This window comes from Perognathus longimembris, chromosome 21, assembly GCF_023159225.1.
Source record: "Perognathus longimembris pacificus isolate PPM17 chromosome 21, ASM2315922v1, whole genome shotgun sequence".
Taxonomy (NCBI): Eukaryota; Metazoa; Chordata; class Mammalia; order Rodentia; family Heteromyidae; genus Perognathus; species Perognathus longimembris.
The window spans coordinates 32,724,765-32,746,426 of NC_063181.1; the positions used below are offsets into that span (position 1 = coordinate 32,724,765).

Sequence of the window (21,662 nt, forward strand, 5' to 3'; positions counted from 1 at the left end):
ATCTCATGATAATTTCCTAAGGCAAAATGAAAATGAAAGCTGACCTTCGGTGAGCCACAGTCACATTCTTCCCCAGGGTCCACCAATCTGTTGCCACAGGATGGGGCACTGTAGGCTTCGTCAGGCTTTGGGATATTAAGAAGGCAGCTTCCTCCTTTATTTAAAGTTAACTTCTCAAAGTCATCAGCACTGCAGCTGCTGAAGTTCCTGGAACCTCTACAATAAATAGAAAAAAAAAGATTTTGTTATGGAGATTGCAAATTTTGAATTGTGTGTGTGTGTGTGTGTGTGTGTGTGTGTGTGTGTGTGTGTGTATGAGAGAGAGAGATTAGATATATTGGCATTTAAGTCAAGGCCTCATACTCGCTCAGCTTTCTTGCTCAGTGGTACTCCACCAACTCCAGCCTCCCGTCTGGCTTTTTGCTGGTTATACTGGAGAATGAATCTCATGGACTTTTCTGCCTGGAGTGGTTCCGAACCATGACCTCCTTGAAGGGCTAGGATTACAGGCATGAGTCACTGATTCCTGGCTCATTTTGAAATTTTTAAGTCATATCTTTAACCAATATTATAATCAATGGGGAAACACAAAACAACCCCACACTTGCTCAGTCATATCTTAACAAGAAAAGAAGAGATAAGACTAAGCAAGGGTTGTGAAGAAAGAGAACACTATATTCTATTGGGAATGCAGGCTGGCACAGCCAGCATGGCAAACAGTGAGACTGAGACTTCTGAAGAAGTTAACAACAGAACGATGTATCACTTAACAATCTCTCCTCTGGACACTGACCCAGGGAAATGAATCACCACCTCACAAAGGCTTCTGTGTTCTCTGTTCAGCATTATTCATAATTATCAAGACATGGAAACAACCTCAGTATCCACCAATGGGAAGATGGAGTGTGTGTGTGTGTGTGTGTGTGTGTGTTCCATTATATTATATATACACACCCACACATATACACACACAGCTATATAAAGGAATTTTATTTAGTCTTATAAAAGGAGGTCCAACCATTGCCACAGGAATGAACTCAGAGGATGTTATGGTAAGTGAAATAAAACAAAAGAAAAACATCTCATAATCTTAAAGATAAAATATTTTTTAAAAGTCACACAGAGACTATAAAAGGCAGTAGTTATGGCTAAGAGGGGAGGAAGTGGGAAAATGCAGGTGGAAGGACACACAATATGCACATAAGTAAGATAAACAAGTCTAAGGATCTAATGTAAAATGAGGACTAGAGTTAATATTATACTAAATTATTTTTGCTAAAAGAGTACATTTTAGATGCTATTGCACAAAAGAAAAAAAAGGGTAAATATGTAGGATGATGGGTATGTTCACCTGCCAGACAACAGTAGCCCTTTTATCATATATAAAAATATCATGCTATGCCAAGCATGGTGGTATACGCCTATAATCACACCATTGGGGAGGTGAAAGCAAAACGATTTCCAGTTTGGGGACAGTTTGTGCTACATAGTGAAACTGCTCAAAAACAAAACCCACATATCATACTGTACATGAGAAGTATAAATAATATCAACACTTTTATGGATACACACACAAATACACACATCCCACCCCCCCCCCCACCCAAAGGAACTTGGTGTCCTGCAAGAATCTTATTTCCAATCAGCTTGAGCCAGCATGGCAGGAGAGCTAGGAGTAAACAGTGTGTCACGTAAGAGTTCCTGAGGAAGGGTCTCTATCTATCATGGGGTGTTCTGAGGATCCCAACAACTATGAAACAGATCCTCTTGGTGAGACTCCTGCCCTGAGTAAACACCCGGCACTCTTGTCTGCTGACAAGTCTCCAGGGAAGTAGACAATCCTGGCTCTAGACTATTAGAATCAGAAAGCAATGTGCCTAGAGTATTTAGTACCGTTTACTACTTTTGACAACAGTCTGGACGTGAGATATTGGCTATTTTTAATGGAATGACTGGCAGAGAATGAAAGGAGAAAAAAAAACATGAGCAATCAACTGTTCTGACAAAAGAATATACAAAGAGAAAATTCTGATTCACGGGAAGAAAATACTCTTACCATAAGTTTTGTAACAACACACTTGGGTTAGTATTTTTTTCTTGATATTCTTTTTTCTTTTTTCTTGGCAGTACTAGGATTTGAACTGAAGACCTTGTTCTTACAAGGCAAGTGCTGTACCATTTGAGCCACACCCTCAACCCTTGTTGGGTTAGCCTGAACAACCATGTTCCTACCTACAGTTTCCTGTATTACTGGAAAAACAGGTGCAAGCCACTGTGTCTATTGGTACAGACGGGGTTTTACTAGCTTCCTAACCAGGCTGGCCTACAGCAACAATCCTCTTGATCTCTGCCTCCCCAGTAGTTGAGATTATAGGCCTGAGCCACCCTGCCTGGCTCTTTCTTACTACTCTTATCTGTCATCCACTGTCTGTTTGTACAAGACACTCTCCTTGATGCACAGGGTAAAGATGTGAGCACAGAAAAAAGAACCTCTGCCCAGAGGTCATCATGTTTCAGTGAGTGAAGTTGATTACAAAGGTAAATAAGTCGATTAGCTGAAGTATTAGAAGGAGTAGTGCTGGAGTGTAAGGGAGGTAAGAGAGTGAGGAGAGAGCTGAGTGATGGTGTGGTGAGTACAATTTCAGAAGGACAGCAAACAGGGACGCAGGCACCAGAAACATGATGACCTTTCTTTCAGTCACATTAGATCAGATTAGATGTCTGCCCTGAAGCAGAAGCAGCTTCAGAAGCAAGTTCAGAGAAGGGGTTCAAGGGAAATAAGAGTGGGGAGAGGGAGGGAAGAAGGGAGGGAGGAAAGGCAGTGAACAAAGTTGGGAATACACTACAATAAAAACATGGCTTTCTTAACTACTGGGGAAATGGGGGCCTTGGGAGTGGTCACTGAGGAGAGAAGAAATTGCTGACAGGAAAAATGACTGGACTTCCACTAGCTGGTTCTCGTTGGAGGCTAAGTTCGCAGGAAGAGGGCATGGGAGCTCTTCCTGAAATCCACTCACGGGGGAAATGAATCACAATGAGCGAGCAGGCAGGAACTAGACTGCCTAGAAACCAAGGCTAACTCCAAGGGTGCAGAGATGGCAGAAGGAAGGAGGAAGCAATGACTACTACAGGGAAGACTGAGAGAGACGAGGGTTTAAGAAGGATAAGAACAGTGTCAGACTATTCAACATCAAGTGAAAATGTTGAGCTCATAGTATGGAATCATTCTGAGATAAATAAAGGAAACATCCTCTTAAACAAAGGTTTGTAATTATTTATTTCCTGTTGTTGATTGTGGTTAGTACAGGGCAGTGTTTTCTCTAAGAATAGTAATTAAACCATAGCCATGGGAGTTGTGCAGTATGGCATCCTACACTTCAGTCCTAAATCACTACCCACAACTCTCTCACCTCTGAAAGGTTATTTTTGAAATAAGCTTAGTATTTAGTAGTTGGAACACATTTTCTCATAAATAATGTTTGAGGGGCTGGGGATATGGCCTAGTGGCAACAGTGCCTGCCTCGGATACACGAGGCCCTGGGTTCGATTCCTCAGCACCACATATACAGAAAACGGCCAGAAGCGGCGCTGTGGCTCAAGTGGCAGAGTGCTAGCCTTGAGCAGGAAGAAGCCAGGGACGGTGCTCAGGCCCTGAGTCCAAGGCCCAGGACTGGCAAAAAAAATAAAAACATAAAATAAATAAATAAATAAATAATGTTTGAATGTCTGAGCCTAGAGCCATTTATCAAAAAAAAAAGTCTGTTTTACTTACCATAAAGTTAACTAGAGTTCTGAAAATCCTAACAAAATCAGAGCAGATGGAAATTAACCAACACGCCCTCATTTGGCCTGCAGTACAGTTTGAGGCAACAGGGATATGACATGCCTTACTAGCAGTCCCTGGCTAGCCCCGAAAGAAATACAAAAAATGATCTTTCTCCATACTTGGCTTGACCAACTGCAGAAATATTTCTACCCTCTACCTATCATCCTTAAACTTTGGTATTTATGATTCAAAACAGTTCCTCTCTTTTTTTCACTTATGGGTAAGTTCCCAAAACTATACTTAAAAAAAAAAAAAAGACAGACAATGAGGGAAAACTTACCTACCAGGATATGATTTTTTTAAAGCAATTATCACTTAGAACTCATTGCTTACATTATTACTCATTATTTCTGTGAGTAATCTGAAAGACAACCAGAACATATTTTCACTATTACGATCCTGATGGCAAGAGCCTGGAATTGAAGAAGAGCCCTGAACCCTGGGCCTGACAAACCCAATTGGTCCCTGTTAAATCTTTCTTGAGTCTCTTTCCCCACAGTCACTCCAGGACTTCAGGAAGGACGCCCCCCATCCCACTCCTACCCTAGCTCCCTCAAACTTTCACGTTCCACTCTATTTTATTCCACAGAGCTTACCTTCTCTTACATTCTATATATTACTGGTATGTTTAGTTACTGTACAGATACTTTGTCTCCCCCTCCCCCCAAAAAAACTAGTCCTTGAAGGACAAGTCTTTAACTAAAGCATTCCAAGTGCCTGAAACAAAGCCTAGCAAATTACAAGGCTCAATAAACACTGCAAAGTGAACAAATCATGTAAAGTATACTCCCAAGATTGCTTCCACCAATGTAAACTCTACTGTGGAACTGTTTCAATCCCTTACTTAACTCCAATGCTCTCTTTCCACGTCAGTCTCACTGTGGTCCATTACAATTTCTCCTTTTCCTGAATCCTTCCTTGCCTTCCTCAACTTCACTGCCCACTAAGAAAAATGCTAAATTTACTTCCCCTTTCAACAGGAACTCTTTTACAAACATAGGATTTTTCTTATGTATGAAGGATGTTTTTCATAAGCACCACTGGAATTCTTTCCTGTCTATTTTGGAGACTAGTATTTACTGGAGAACAGTGTAAATCCTACTTAAGCATTTGCTGGAATTTCCTCTGGACACTTACTTAAAGGACTGAGTAGCAGAATTTCTATTACTCTGCTTCAAGAAGTTAGTGGGGAAGGAAAGGAGTAAACACGTGGGGCCACCGATATTCCCACAGGAATCAACTGATTTTTAACCAAGTTTACTCCACAAACATAGTGCTTACACTAATAAATTAGGAAAGAACCTACAATGAAGCTAAATCAGAAAAGAGCCCAAACACCCTTACACTCTCTATTGTAATTATGTTTAGAAGGAGTTAAAGTCAACTTTGTAGGCTCTGGACCCAGACTTCGGCAATGCAAATCTAGTGAGGAATTTGGAAGTATTTTCTTAACCATAATGGACAAAATCCTAACAACTCCTTAGATTGAACAATGAATTAGTTGATACCATGTAAATGCCAACAATAGTGTCAGGTCATAAAAAGAGCTTCATAAATGTTCCTTTCCTCTTCTCTGTATTGCTTCCTGCATTTAAGTCCATGAGAATTAATAGAAATATGTTAGGTTTTCTATTTGCAGTATGTTCTCAAATTTGTTTGTGAGGAAATCATTTGCTTGTCAACACCTAGCCCAGCCTGCACTAACACAGTTAGTTTTCCACATTCCTATGTTCTTTTGTCCTATCAACTGGTTTTCAGAAGAATATACCTATATACCTGTGTCTATATAAATCTTCTTTCTTAAAGCTTTTTGGGGACTATTTAATTCAAAATAAAACTTCTCATTGGTATCTCACTGGTATATTTCATAGAATCAGGAAAACATGAGTATCCCTTAGAAACACTGCTATTGAATACCATGTTAAGAAGAAAGAACTGGCTGGGTGCTGATGGTTCACACTTGTAATTCTGCTCAGGAGGCTGAGATCTGAGGATCGAGGTTTGAAGCCAGCTCTGGCAGGGAAATGCATGAGACTTATTTCCAATTAACCACCACAGGGCTGGTAATATAGCCTAGTGGCAAGAGTGCTTTCCTCGTATACAGGAAGCCCTAGGTTTGACTCCCCAGTACCACATATATAGAAAACAGCCAGAAGTGGTGCTGTGGCTCAGGTGGCAGAGTGCTAGCTTTGAGCAAAAAGAAGACAGGACAGTACTCAGGCCCTGAGTTCAAGACCCAGGACTGGCAAAAACAACAACAACAAAAAAAAAAAAACCCCACCAAAAAGCTGAACGCGAACCTATGGCTCCAGTGGTAGGGGACTGCCTTGAGAGATAAAGCTAAGGAACAATGCATAGCCCAGGCCCTGAGTTTAAGCTCTAGGACCAGCACACACACACACAGATACACACAGAAGAAGACACAACTTAGTTACTCACGATGCTCCAGAATTCATGATGCAACTCTTTGCTCCACAGAAGCAATCTCTCCCATCATCATGATTCATCCCCAGGTTATGGCCCAGTTCATGAGCAACAATGGACGCAAATGTTTCCACAGTGATCTGTCCAAACTGTCAAAATACAGGAAGGTATTGATAAATTTATGAACAAAGAAAAATTTTTTTTTTACTTTTTTCACAAAAAGAAATGTATCCATGATGAGGATGACCAGCAATGGTCTTTGTACGTTTCAGTTTAAAAAAAGAACAGGTATGAGCCATATACTGATAATGAAGATGGATTCTTTTTGTTTGTTTGTGCCAGTACTAGGCCTTGAACTCATGGCCTTTTTTCTTCACTTAAAGCTGGTACTATAGCACTTGAGCCACATCTGCACTTCTGGCTTTGTGTAGGTTAACTGGAGATAAGAGTTTTAGCCAGACCCCAGTGGCTCATGTTCATAATCCTAGCGACACAGGAGGCTAAGATCTGAGGATCATGGTTCGAAGCCATCCCAGACAGGAAAATCCATGAGGCTCTTATCTCCAATTAACTACCAAAAAGCTGGAAGTAGAACTATGGCTCAAGTAGTAGAGTGCTACCCTTGAGCATAAAACCTCAAGGACAACAGTCAGGCCCTGAGACTAAGTCCTAGGCCCAGCACAAAAAAAGAAGAAGAAGAAAAGAATCCTATGAACTTTTCTGTGCAGGCTGGTTTCGAACAGATCTCAGCCTCCTGAGTGGCTAGAATTACAGGCATGAGGCAGCAGTACCTGGCGTGGACACTTTAGCAACAACAGACTGTTCCTTGTGATTTATGGGAAAAAATAACTGATACCCTTTTAATTATCTGAGATGGACGCCATTTCCTCCTACATAAAAAGATGGAAATAAACACATGATAAATATTGGAAAACTTGATCCAGTCTGTAGGAATCCAATACATCTGCCACTCTTACTGTGTTCCTCCTACTATTCAAAATATTGTTTGCAAAGTAGGTCAAAAGTAGAGTCAACAGATGCTGAGATGTCCTAACGCACACCTCCCAAGCTGAGTGTGAAGAATAACCTACCACATTAATCCCGCCTGCATGGCTCCTGGAACACACAGTCCCCACAAACGCCATTCCTGCAGTCCCACCAAAGCCTTTCTTTCTAAATGAAAAGACAAAAGTTATAGAGTGCACTTGGGAAAAAAAGAAAAGGAGCACTTGCTCCTGTTTCTTATCTAAGGCTAGCATCTTACTTGCTTGAGGAATCTTACTTGCATTGATAAAACCAACAAAAATTAGAAGAAAAGGAGCAAAGAGAAATAGTACTTTAAAACCTTCCTTGTCTCCTTTTTATGATCCCAGAAAATAGGGTTAACATTATGAGTCCATTTTAAAATGTTTTCTCCAAACAGATGATAACCTTTAAATACAAAGTCAAGACTTTGGTTTTTTGTTTGTTTTTGTTGGTTTGTTTGCAGAATTACCTTCCGGATAAAAACTTTTTTGAAAATGAATTCCAATGGCTCACTCAACAAACTTCACTGAGGAGAGATAGTGGATACAATGACACATTCACGGGGCTGGGAATATGGCCTAGTGGTAGAGTGCTTGCCTCATAAACATGAAGCCCTGGGTTCGATTCCTCAGCACCACATATATAGAAAACTGCCAGAAGTGGCACTGTGGCTCACATGGTAGAGTGCTAGCCTTGAGCAAAAAGAAGCCAGGGACAGTGCTCAGGCCCTGAGTCCAAGCCCCAAGTCCAAGCCCCAGGACTGGCAAAAACAAAACAAAACAAAAAACAAACAAACAATGACACATTCACAAGGAAGCTGGAAGGTTCCATCATAACGAAGTCGCTAAAGTTCCCATCCTGCTCCTCACACATGCCCAAGCCACGGCTGTCCCGGACCTCATTACTTTGCCTGGAACTCTCTTCTACAAGAATGTTTCCTGGCCTCCCTCAGGTCTTTACACAGAAGCCATCTCAGTGAGGCATGTCCTGCCAGGTTACATCAAACTTCAATCTCATTCCTCCAGTTCTTTTATATTTACACACAGTTTTATTTTTCTCTCACAATTTATCACCACTTAATGAACTACAAATATTTATGAATATTGTTCATGGCCAAACTCTTCCATTAGAATATGAACTCCACATCTAGTATTCTGATCATTGCTAATTCCCAGTGCCCAGGGATAAATAAATATCTTCTAAATGAGTAGACATATCCTCCTCCAGAGCCTATGAGTAGCCCTGACATAAGGGGATTGCCAAGGAAACATCCCAATCAGAACATCCTAGAGCAAGCCCTACAGTGCTCAAGAGCCAACACATGCTCAAAGCTTTCAGTTCAAATGACTGAGAATCATCAAACATCTGAGAGCTGTCTACAATGAGACTGACAGAGACAAAGGGGGAGAGGAAAGACAGACTAAAAAAGTACCTGCTCCTGCTGGTCTTCTGCAACCTGGGAAATTCTTTTTCGGAATACATGGATGTACAACTTGACTGAAAATCATTTAACCACATCAGAACCAAGCCTCTGTGGTTATGCTCATAGGAAAGCCTATTTAATCATTTTCCAGTACTTTGCTTTATATTAACTCATATTCACAAGAGAAAAACAGCAGAAGAAATCAAATCAATGGGAATAAATTCTAAGGAGAAGTACAAGAAACCCAACAGCTGAAATAAAGTCAGCTATAAATGTACAAGAAAAAAATCCCTAAAACTGAAGGATATTAGTTTCTATAAAGAAATTACCCAGTAAGAACAATAAGTGATGTTAATCTTAAAAGGCTGGAAATGTAGGGTGCCAGTGACTCCCATCTGTAATTCTAGCTGCTCAAAAGGCCGAAATCTGAGGATCATGGTTTGAAGCCAGCACAGGCAGGAAAGGCCATGAAAATCTTATCTCCAATTAACCACCAGAAAGATGGAAGTGTAGCTGTGGCTCAAGTGATAAATGCTAGCCTTAAATGAAAAAGCTAAGAGACAATTCCCAGGCCATAGCAGCAACAACAACAAAAAACCTGAGAACCAAATTTCCACTGATCATGAATGATGAAAAGTAGAGGTTTCATGCAAAGAACCAGGAGTCAGAGTTGCCTCTCAGTGCCTTTAGAATAGAAAGAAACAAGGTTCCATGCCTGGAGTTCTATAATCAGCCAAAAAGTCCAATAAAGATACAGAGAAGATACAGAATCTAGAATTCACACCTCTGAAAGATGGAAAATAATCAGAGTGCAATTTGTGATGGTCTTTAAATTCTGTTCTAAGATTATGAAAACATATTTTCAGGCATGCAAGAGGTCACTTTTAGAACCTTTCAGAAAAGCAACTGGGAAATAGGCTACACCAAAATGAGGAAGTATGCTCAAGAAAGAGGAAGGCTAGAGGCCAAAAGTCAGGGGAAATCCAACTCAGAAGAGAGGGTTCTTTATCACAAAGTCATATTCTACCCGAAGCACAAATTAAGCTTTCCTCACATTGAACAAATGCCCCCAAATCTTAGAGCTTTCCATTCCAATACAAGGAAATCTGGGGAAATAGTTTTCCTGGCCATTTTGTTTGTAGCACTCACAGGACTAACTGGGCACTGTCATGTCTCCGGCGTGTAATGAGAAACTTCTCCCTCCACTGTACAAAGTTCCCCAGCACGTCGCCAGCACCTCCATTAATGCTGATCAGGTTTCTGTTTGTCCAAATCTCCAGTCCAACCAGCACAATTCGAATGTTTAACATAATGTACATCTAAGAAGAAAAGAGAAACACAACATATTAAAGAACATGAAAAATATTTTAATGAATCAAGTAACATAACTACTGAAATTAAAAACAGGGGATTCACGGCCAGTGACACACAGCTCATACCTGTGATCCTAACTACTGAAGAGGCTGAGATCTGAGGATCATGGTTCAAAGCCAGACTGGGTGGAAAAGTATCTCCAATTAACCACCAAAAAGTTAGAGCTGTGGAACTGTGACACATGTGGCAGAGTGCCAACTTTGAGCAAAAAGCCCTAAATTCAAGCCCCAGTACTAGCACACACACACACATACATGCATACACGTAAACACACACACACCTACACACACACAAGAAAAAAAAGGATTTATTCCATTTAAAAATAAAAGTCTTTTAACTCCTCTAAAGTATCCTCACCCACGAAGTGATTCCTTTTGAATTGCCCACTCTAAAATATGACCGTTTCTACAAATTGAAGGTTTGGGGGTAAATTTCATCCCACTTGCCCTAAGTAATGCAAGTAAACAGTATCCCAGTGACACAGTGTGTGCCTAGAATGTGCTCCCAACAACCCTTATTGGCAAAGGTTTGGCCCCAACGCACCACTATGCAGGTGTGGTAGAGCCCTGGAACTGACACTTAGCAGAAGGTCCTCCTGGAACCACTGTCAGGGTGTGGTACCCTGGAGCTGACACTTAGCAGAAGGTCCTCCTGGAACCACTGTCAGGGTGTGGTACCCTGGAGCTGACACTTAGCAGAAGGTCCTCCTGGCACCAATATTAGGGTGTGGTAGGACCTTGGAGCTAACACTTAGTAGGAAGTCCTCACAACACCACTATTAGGGTGGGGTAGAGCCTTGGAGCTGACACTTAGTGGAAGGTCCTCGTGGCACCACTTTTAGGGTTGAGGTAGGACCTGAGAGCTGACACCTAGCATAAAGTCCCCACAACACCACTATTAGGGTGTCTAGAGCCTTGCAGCTGACACTTAGCAGAAAGTCCTCATTGCATGCCCCTGATGGGTTCTCAGGGTCCCTGCCCCTTCCTCCTTTCTTTTACTTCCTTGCCATGGGGTTAGTGGGTTTGTTCCACCATGCTCTCCCTCCATGCCCAAAACAATAGGGCTAATCAAAAATTAAAACCTTGGGCTGGAAATATGGCCTAGAGTGCTCGCCTCGCATACATGAAAACCTGGGTTCGATTCCTCAGCACCATGTATATAGAAAAAGGGCAGAAGTGGTGCTGTGGCTCAAGTGGCAGAGTGCTAGCCTTGAGCAAAAAGAAGCCAGGGACAGTGCTCAGGCCCTGAGTCCAGGCCCCAGAACTGGCAAAAAAATTAAAATAAAATAAAACAAAAATTAAAACCTCCTAAACTATGATCCAAAGTAAACCTTTTCTCTTTATAATTTCATTACCTAGTAAAATAACCACTGTCAGGAAGCTGACCAACACACACACTTAGTGGGAAAATTTGTACATTTCACAGAAGAAATAGGGATGAGTTTGATAATAAAGTGCTACTTCATTATCCTTCTGGAGATTTTATGTAATACACAGTGAGCCATAAACAGTTTTAAACTCTTATACATACTTCTAATCACAGGTACCTTAAAGTTTTCAGCTAAAGGGTGGTAGAACTTATATCCATTTCATATAGATAGAAATTCTTTTATCATATAGATAGAAATTCTTTCATATAGACAGAAATTCTCTCTCTGATACACACACACACACACAATTAATACTGTCTTATTATAGTTTCAGAGTAGGAGGTAACCTTAATCCTACTAAGATTTCGCAACAAAAACTCTAAAACTTTTGCACAGACAATAAAGTGCCTTAGCCTGTATACTCCAAGGTAACTCAGATGCTAATATGAAATCTCCTGTTCTTTTCGAAGTCTATACTTGTACTTTCCTTCCAAGCATTTAAAAAAAAAAAAGTTACCAAACAACCTAAAAACTCATTCTGCAGTCACTTGGGTTCCACAAAAGTCAATTTTTAAATGCTGTTTTGAGACTGAAAGGACACTAAAGAACAAGAAATGTAGCTTACACTATCCAGGTAGTTTGCTAAGCGAATCATCTCTTCTCTCACGGCGGTCTGATTTCTGCCCATCATGTCATACTGGAAAAGCAAAGGAAGAAACAATAAACACGTAATCTCTGACAATGAAGATCAAAGTCAAACACTAACTCTGAACTAAAAATGGAGGTGTTTAGACATTTAACAATATTTCAAATTAATAAATGTAAAAGGACATGTGTTAGGGATAAATAGAAATAAAGGAATAACAGGCACAATAAGAATGATGAAAATAAAATGGAGTCTTTGTTTTCTTCAAATGAGTATAATTTAAATGTATTTCCTTCCTAATGTTCTTTTTTATTTCTGTTAATGCAAAACTGCTTTCAAGCATTTTACAAGATAATGCTTAGATAATGGAAAAAAAGACAATCTGATGTATTTCCCAATCCCTTCACTTTTTAGACTGATATTACCAATAAACCATTTCTAATCCCTGGGCTAAAGTAATAATGAAAGATTAATCAAGAATCACTAAATAAAAATGTTTATGTGACTGAAAACACAGATATGTAAAAGTCTGATCATATCAGCTGGGCATCTTAGCTACTCAGGAGGCTGAGATCTGAGGGTTGAGGTTTAAGGTCAGACTGGGCAAGAAAACTCTCGAGATCATTATCTCCAATTAACCACCAAAAACCCAGAAGTGGAGCTATGGCTCAAGAAGTAGAGTACTAGCCTTAAACAAAAAAGTTTTTAATTTTTAATTGAAATAAAATGAATAGGAGGGACAGCACCCAGGACCTGAATGCAAGTCCCAGAACCATACGTGTGTGTGTGTGTGTGTGTCTGTGTGTGTACATATTTTTGTATATATGATATATATGTATATATATATATGTAGATATATCAAGCCAAATAAATGATATGACCAGTTCTTTTCTCTGAGACCTGGTTAAATCCAAATGTCTACCTTAACTTCATTTTAAAGAAGTAACTTACTAACCAAAAGAAAAATCTTACAGAGAATTTGTAACTCTGTTCCATGATAAAGGCCTAAAGATCTTAATATCACAAAGTATGATTTATCAGGCAGGCATCATACCATTATTCTCCTAAGCTAGGAAAGGAAAAAAAAAAAAGGAATAGACTTGACAAAGCTTAATGGAAATGAAACCCTTTCTAATTATGAATCACTTCCTACACCCTATAACAAATCTACTTGAGAGAACAATAGAGAAAAACAGTTTAAATCTTCCTTTTTGTCACTTGTCCAAAAAATTCTACAGAAACTTTTCAGCTGCTATTAGGGCAGAGTTTAAACTTCCCATATTACCTCTGTGTTTTTCTTTCTACTACTTGGGAATAACAAAACTATAATAAACAAACTTGGGCACATTTCTGTCTCCTAATAACTGGACCTTGTCATTTCCCAGCCTACACAATAAGAGATGTTTTAAAAAATCACCTTCAGCACTTACAAGAAAAGAGGTGCTGATTGTAAGTTTCCACAGTAACTTGGAATACAAATAACAAATTTTGAAGTAAAAATCAACCAAAACATTTTTTAAACCTATATATAACAATCCCATATCGAAGGAAACATTACTTCTCTAGGTTAAGTAAAGCAGTTTCTCTATTTCTTAAGTAAAAAAGAAAGATCTATCATCGTTCTATCTATCCTATGTCTTTGAGATTAACACCACTATTTTCAAAGTATGCCAGGCCCCAAATGTTTTCTAACATCTTAAAGTAAAGCACAGTTTAGCTGAAAGTCTATTAACTCAAGCAATTGTATTAGGCAACAAGACAACACTTGGTTGTCTTGGTTTATGGTCACAGCCCATTAAAGTTACATGAAAAGCTCTCAAGACACCTAACTCAGCATAAAATAATCACTTCAGAGAACAGGACAAACTGAGCATGGTGGCAAACAGCTATAATACCAGTTACCTGGGAGGCAGAAATTGAAAGATGATGGTCCACACAAAAGTTACCAAGACCTACACCAAGCACCAGCTAGTTGCTAATGCCTGTAAACGGATCCCAGACAGGACTGTCCATGAGGCTCTTACCCTCTTGCCTCCGCAATTACTGGAATTAGAGCTGTGGCTTGGGTGATAGTACTAGCCTTGAGCAAAGCAGCTCAGGGACAGCACCCAGGCCGTAGATTCAAGGCCCAGCACCACCACCCCCAAACACACACACCAACACACCAAAGAAAAATGCTATCAGAACTTTATCTCACAAAGAAGCCACAGGGGCTGGGAATGTGTCTTAGTGATAGAATGCTTGCCTAACATGCATGAAGCCCTGGGTTCAAGTCCTCAGCACCACATAAAACAGAAAAAGTTGGAAGTGGCACTGTGGCTCAAGAGGTAGAGTGCTAGCCTTAGGCAAAAAGAAGCTCAGGGACAGTATTCAGGCTCTGAGTTCAAACCCGAAGACTGGCAAAGAAAAAAAAAGGCCACACGCAACAGAACATACTTGTAATCCCAACCACATGAGAGGTTTAGGCAGGGAAATTACAGTTCAAAGCTGACCAAGCCAAAGTATGAAACCCTATCTGAGAAACCAACAAAAAGCAAAAGGCCCAGAGTCATGGCTGGCTCAAGCAGTAAAACAAACAGGAATTCTCAGCAAAGAAGAAAGAAAGAAAGAAGGAAAGAAGGAAAGAAAGAAAGAAAGAAAGAAAGAAAGAAAGAAAGAAAGAAAGAAAGAAAGAAAGAAAGAAAGAAAGAAAGAAAGAGAGAGAGAGAGAACTGGGGGGGCATTCACTTAAAAATCAATACACATTTATCATATTTCACATTTCCTTTATAGGACGCTCACTTTTCATGAAAAAGGAGAACAGTCACATTTCCTACCCTCTCCTTGTCCACGACAATGAACAGCTCCACGTATCGGGTCTGTGGCAGGACAGCTCTTCTTCTCTGTCAAAATGCCCATTTTTAATCAATACACAAATTGCATATATAATGATCAAACCTTAATCTCTAGCCATGTACTTTCATGTCTTCCAAAAATAACATTAAATTATTTTACTTCACATAAAGACAAAAAGTCAGGGGGGCACTGGTGGCTCCTGCCTATAATCTTAGAAACTCCGGAGGCTGAGATCTGGGATCAAGCTTTCAAACCAATTCCAGCACAAAAAGACTCGTATCTCCAGATAAAAAGCTAGAAGCCAAGGTGTGGCTCAAGTGGTAGAGTCCCGGCCTCGAGCAAAAATGCTGTTAGTTTGTGAGGACATGAGTTCACGCAAGCCCCGGGACCCACATCGTGAGATTCCATCTCAGCCTCAATTAAAACAGCCATCAGCAGGAATTCAAGCAGCAGATGATGGCAGATGTGGGGGGAAAGGAACCCTAATACATTGTTGGCGGGAATGTAAGCTTGTTCAACCTCTCTGGAAAGCATTTTGATGATTCAAAAAAAAAACCTAGACATAAAACTACCCCATGATCTAGCAATACCACCACTGGGCATTTATCCAAAAGATTACAGACTAAGAAACAGTAAAGCCACATGCACCGCCATGTGCACTGCTGCACTGTTCAGCATAGCCAAGACATGGAAACAGCCTAGATATCTTTCAAAGGACAAATGGGTCAAGAAATTGTCATATATATGCATCTATATATTTATATGTACATATATATAAATTTTACTCATCCATTAGGAACAATGACATTAAATTTTTGCAAAGAAATGGGCAAACCTTGGAAAAAAACATTTTAAATGAAGTAAATCAGACCTAGAGAGACAAAACTGCATGCTCTAATACATGGGAAAAAATGCAGTCATAATTCAATGCATATCCAATGAAACTAGAAGAAGTGAGGGAAGGGTTTGGGTGGGAGGGATGGGAGAGAATGATGAAAGGGATGACATCCATCAAGATGCTGTTTACTTACAAAGTGATTTGTTAAATGGTAACCCCTATGTACAACTACTTAAAGATAATAAAATTTAATTTTGTTTTAAAAAAGAAAGATTGTTCCTTGCAGCTAAAACTAGTCTAGTCCTGGAACTACTTCAGCCTAAAAGATCCACATCAAGAATAACTCAAGGGGGGCTGGGGATATAGCCTAGTGGCAAGAGTGCCTGCCTCGGATACACGAGGCCCTAGGTTTGATTCCCCAGCACCACATATACAGAAAACGGCCAGAAGCGGCGCTGTGGCTCAAGTGGCAGAGTGCTAGCCTTGAGCGGGAAGAAGCCAGGGACAGTGCTCAGGCCCTGAGTCCAAGGCCCAGGACTGGCCAAAAAAAAAAAAAAAAAAAAAGAATAACTCAAGGAGTGCTCCATGGGAGTAAAAAACAAGGACATATGGGGCCTTGGAAGACATTTGGGGCAATTAGTATCCTAAAGCCAAGTCAATCAGTCTCTCTCTCTTTCGCTCTCTCGAGCTCCATGAATCAGCACTTTCCTTTATGAAATAGGTAACTAAATAAAACCTAATGGAACATTATGTAGCAATGCTAGATGTAATTTCTGTTTAATATTTAAAGATTTAAACCCTAGTTTCCAAAATTTACAGAATTAAACCAGTCCTCAGGTTTGGTCCCTCTTACACTGTCTGATAGATACATAGTCCCCCAAAAAACCACCAAAACAACAACCACCATTTAAGTACTGGTTTAATGAACAAATGAAGGAACGTTACAAGCATTAGTCAGAGCCAGGAAGAACGTTACTGTTCTCTTACTCGCAGTAGTTGGGTCATGCTGGGGTGCTCTTCCTCCCCACGCTTTGTGGTCTCCTGTGCACCCTTGTTAGGAACACCACATTTCAGAGGCTCTTGCCCGACGTCATCCATTCGGTAAACCAAGTGCTCAAAGTGTGAGCTGTTGTGCAAGGGTTCAATGCCATAACTTGAATTCCCAAGGTGAAGCAGTCCTCTGACAGTGACATTAAATATAGACCATTGTTAAGGGAAAGAAAAGCACAGATAGGGAATCAGAAAACTTGAATTCAAGTCTTCATATCACACACATACAAGTAGGCATAGCGGAGTGAAGAAGAAAAAAAAGGAGGCATTAGAGCCAGGTGTATCTGAATTAAAGTCCCAAGCTGCTGTTGATTAGCACCACTGTCTGCCAGTTACTTAACCTCTCTGAGCTATTGCTACTGCTGAGAGTGAAGTCTGGAATTAAAGGACTAGCTGTGTTTTCCACTGGCTGAGGAGCTCCCAAAAGTCTTTTCTTATTTTTTATTTTTAGGTGGGGTAATTGGTACCAGTACTGGGGCTTGAATTCAAGGCCTCCCACTCTTGCTTGACTTTTTTGCACAAGGCTGGTACTCTACCACTTGAACGACACCCCTACTTCCTGCTTCTTTGCTGTTTAGGTAGAGATAAGATTCTCATAGACTTTTTTGTCCACTCTGGCTTTGAACTGTAATCCTGAGATCTCAACCTTCTAATAAGTAGCTAGGATTACAGGTGTGAGCTACCAGCACCTGGCTCCCAAAAAAAATCTTTTTTTTTTTTTTTTGTCAGTCCTGGGACTTGGACTCAGGGCCTGAGCACTGTCCCTGGCTTCTTTTTGCTCAAGGCTAGCACTCTGCCACTTGAGTCATAGCACCACTTCTGGCCATTTTCTATATATGTGGTGCTGGGGAATTGAACCCAGGGCCTCATGTATAAGGGGCAAGCACTCTTGCCACTAGGCCATATCCCCAGCCCTCCCAAAAAAATCTTTTAACCCTTGCCTTAGTATGTATTCTGCAAAACACTGTTCTGACAAATAACTTCTTTAGTGTGCATAAAATACTTAGCACATTGCATGGTACACAGAAGCTATTCAGCCATCTTACATATTTATTTATCTTACATAGTTACATATATCCACATATATATACATATGTATATATTACATAGTTATATATGCATATATTATATATACATATATATATTACAGCCATCATACATAGTTGGTTTGAAAATCAGAGTAATACTTGTAAGTTCAATCAGGTATGCAATCAGCTAACTGGCACAGTGCTAGGTCAGGTCTTCAATATAGGCAACTTTAACACTATTACAACATCATTTGATAAGTGACACAATTTTTCTGAACCATTTTTTGCTCACAGATATGATAATATGCTTTTTTTCAATCATTATGAGACTTAAAATAATAAAAATAAATTTTCAAAAACAAAGTGCTATCAAATGTAAAACATTATTTTATTTTAAATAGCAAAAGTGTTTAATGATCTCAAAAGATGGAATTTCCCCTTTACATACTGAAATTTACTCAGATTTTCCCAAATAAACATACCAAAGAATTTCTGAAGCATAGCTTGTAACATCAAACTCAAATTTTGTTAAATATACAAAGTGACTAGATTTGCAGATTGGTTAAGAAATGTAAAGAAAGAAAACAAACAAGAGATATGGAAAATTCCTTACCTGAGTCCAAAACAGTCACTAAGAGCAACGGATGAGTTATAAACTCCCTCCACATAGCCTCGATAATGACAATGATCCTGAATGAAAAACACTGTATTATCTTCTAACACCAGGGCATTGTTGAAAAATATGCTAACTGCAGATCTAACAAGAACTATAGATACAAGACAGTGTAGCTGTCATGATACCACCTGACACCCTTCAGACTAGCTGCACACAATCCACCATCACCCAGCAAGTCCGTAAGTGCTCCAGATTGCAGAGGATACTCCAAACAAACAGCCCAGCTCCACTGACAGTTCAGCCCAGAGACAGAACAGCATAGCATTATGTCATGACTGACCGTCTATTTTGAATTACTGTCAATCCAAAAGGCTGCAGAAGTCAGCAGAGAGATGATCCAGAGAAGAGGCTAATAAGGCCTGGCCAGAAGGGAGAAGATCCAGCAAGAAGGGAAAGTTACTTTGATCAGAAGATTTTCTTTTCTTCCTATGGTTCTGTTCATTAAACTACTTCATAGAAAAGAAACCTAACAGCCAACTCTTTAACCAAAGGAAGACTAGCTTTGAACCTGTCAACTAGCAATAGGCCTCAGGAAAGACACAAACTTAAGGACAAGTCACTTAGAGAACAACTAAGCTGACTAACAGCCAATGAAGTGATCCCTGAGACTACCAACTTGATGGTATTTCTTCACACTTTATTTTATTCGTTTATTTCCAGCATTCAATTTAGTTCTGTTGCACCGCTACCTTCTCTGCCTGACCAAGTCTGCCAAGAAAAACACAACTGCATTTAGCCTTCCTGAAATTTCATTAACCAGAAAAGACGGAACTCACTGCAGGAGGAAGAAGGATTGAAGTCTGTCAACACACTGGGCAGACTTGTGTCACACACCACTGCATCCTATTCTCCACCCAGAGATAAACATTCACAACCACCATCTGTTATCAGTTCTGTGGACCAAACAGACTTTGCCTCAGGTCACCCTATGTTCCTTCCCTCTAAAGTAATTTACTGTTACCTGACATCTCCCTTCTTTCTATATTAAAAGGGATACCTTCAGTTTTAAATAGTGTTGGGCTCGTGCAATCAATGTCTGTACTTTCCTCAATGTTGTGACTTTTCCCTTTTGCGCATCAGTAAATTTGTATGCCTTTTCTCCTACTTAATCTTTTGTCAGTTTAGCCTAACCTTCAGATTTTCCCTTCATTTGTATGTATAGTTCTCAAAAACACAACAAATCCTATTTTGTAAATTTATACCTAAATTCCAAGATTACAATAAAGATGCACCTAGCACCCACAGTTTTGACCCACACACATTGTAAGTGAAAAGCTTTGGCTAGAGGGAGACAAGGAACGTAGAATTTTTACAGATCAGCCTACTGTAGTGACCACACATCTCCAGGGAGTGTGAACAATCAATATAGCACCAATTTACTGGAGGATACAGCTAAGAGATTTGCCAGCTGTCCCAAAGTCCTAAGACATAGTAAATCTAGAGTTTTAATCATTAAGTGATTTTTCTAAAACTTCTACCTTATAAAAAGTGGTCTTGTGAAAGCCACTCATGATGAAAGTTTAAAAAGCAAGTTTATATAAATACTTTAACTTCAAGAAACTAGACCCTAAGGGAAACCATTTATATGTTCTGTATACTTTGACAATAAAGAAATAAATTAATATAAAATAAATTAATTGTTTTGCGGGGACAGAAGTTCTTATCACTGTGACATCTGGCAGTCTAGTCTTGGTCATGCAAAGGAAATGCAAGGACCAAATCTTTACTCTGTAGTTCAGATCTGTAATCCCACTTGCACCTTACTAGACAATATTAAATAACCAAGAAATAAGTGAAGAACTTCCTGAGACTTAGTTGCTATTTTTCAATTATTTAGGAAACCATAACCATTCTATAAAACTTCAAGGTTAAGTTCCTACATAAATGAAATCTATTTGAGCAATTTTAACAATATAGTCTTCCAATAGCAACAAATAATTACATTTTAATTGAAAATTGTCAGGCTGCCTCTTCTGAGCATCATACAAGTATTAGCTTATTTCAATAACCTCACACAATAGTAATTACTACTCCCACTTTTAATATAGCTTCACCAGCAAATAAATACTACTCAGATAGGGTATGCCAAGAAATCTCTGCAAGGGAGAAAACAATGCTGTGCTAGAACTTTTTCCAGGGACATAAATTATGTTGTCTTTGGCTTTCAGCCATGGGAGTCTAAGAATACATGAAAAAATGGATGGATTGCTTTTATCTGGTTTGTGCTACAAAGTAAATTTAATCTCCTCTACTAATTTCCTACTAAACAATAGATAAACAGTGCACTAAGATAAAGGAATCAAATACCACACAAGAAAACAAGAAGGATTGGTCGACTTTTCCACATTCTTAAAGACCTAATAATTAATCCAACAGAAAGACTTTTATCTTCTATTTATTGGAAGAAAACTACAAACATGCATAGCTAATGTAAACAACTCAACCTAGCAAAAAACACAAAGTCAGAGAGGGGGAAAAATCACACATTTAATATCATTATTTTTCTATTTCTATTGCAAAAGAAAATAAATGCATAACACCTAACAGTCAAAAAGGATTGTATGAAACACTCTTGCTCAACAAAACTAGAAATGTTTAGGCTCCAAGTTGTTTACACAAAGCCAAGCTCAGCATCTGCCAATTATTTCGAGTATTCTGAGCCAGTTCTGTCTCGGGGAGTATTCTGTCACCTGATGGAGGAAGAATAAGGACCATCCCTCTTTAGGGAAGAAGTAACACAGCAAAACATTCCAGCATTAGTATATGTATCACCAAATAAGTGTACGCCTTACCACAATGACAAGTAACAGTTTAATAAAGAAGTATAAAGTACATTCAGAATATTAACTTTCAACCAAAAAATTAAAACTTTCTATTTTCAAACCTATCAACCCAGCACAGACTATCATTAGAATGAAGATTATTTTCCTGGCCTTTTAAAAACAAATCTTAACAACTAAGCAGCTGGAGAGGTCTCTGGTACTGTGGCTTAGTCTGTGTAAATGCACCCATCTTTTCCAATGGCAAGGGCATCTCTGGGCTAATGTAACATAATAGTCTTCAATGCCTAATAGTCTTCAATGCCTAACTAGAATTCACCTTAAAATTATAATTGCTTTAAGTTGTGCTAAGAGATCAAGAGGAAAA

The 21,662-nt window shown here is 39.4% G+C and overlaps 1 protein-coding gene across 1 annotated transcript in view; it reads right to left on the minus strand.

The window, feature by feature from the left end:
- Window positions 1-21,662, minus strand: part of Adam9 (ADAM metallopeptidase domain 9) — a 79,624-nt gene that overhangs the window by 36,777 nt on the left and 21,185 nt on the right. The window contains exons 5-12 of the mRNA XM_048330931.1: window positions 18,453-18,529; window positions 16,749-16,941; window positions 14,905-14,970; window positions 12,068-12,139; window positions 9,849-10,018; window positions 7,342-7,423; window positions 6,266-6,399; window positions 45-216 (exon numbers count right to left, since the gene is read on the minus strand). Coding sequence (XP_048186888.1) covers window positions 45-216; window positions 6,266-6,399; window positions 7,342-7,423; window positions 9,849-10,018; window positions 12,068-12,139; window positions 14,905-14,970; window positions 16,749-16,941; window positions 18,453-18,529 — 966 coding nt within the window. The remainder of the gene's footprint in view (window positions 1-44; window positions 217-6,265; window positions 6,400-7,341; window positions 7,424-9,848; window positions 10,019-12,067; window positions 12,140-14,904; window positions 14,971-16,748; window positions 16,942-18,452; window positions 18,530-21,662) is intronic.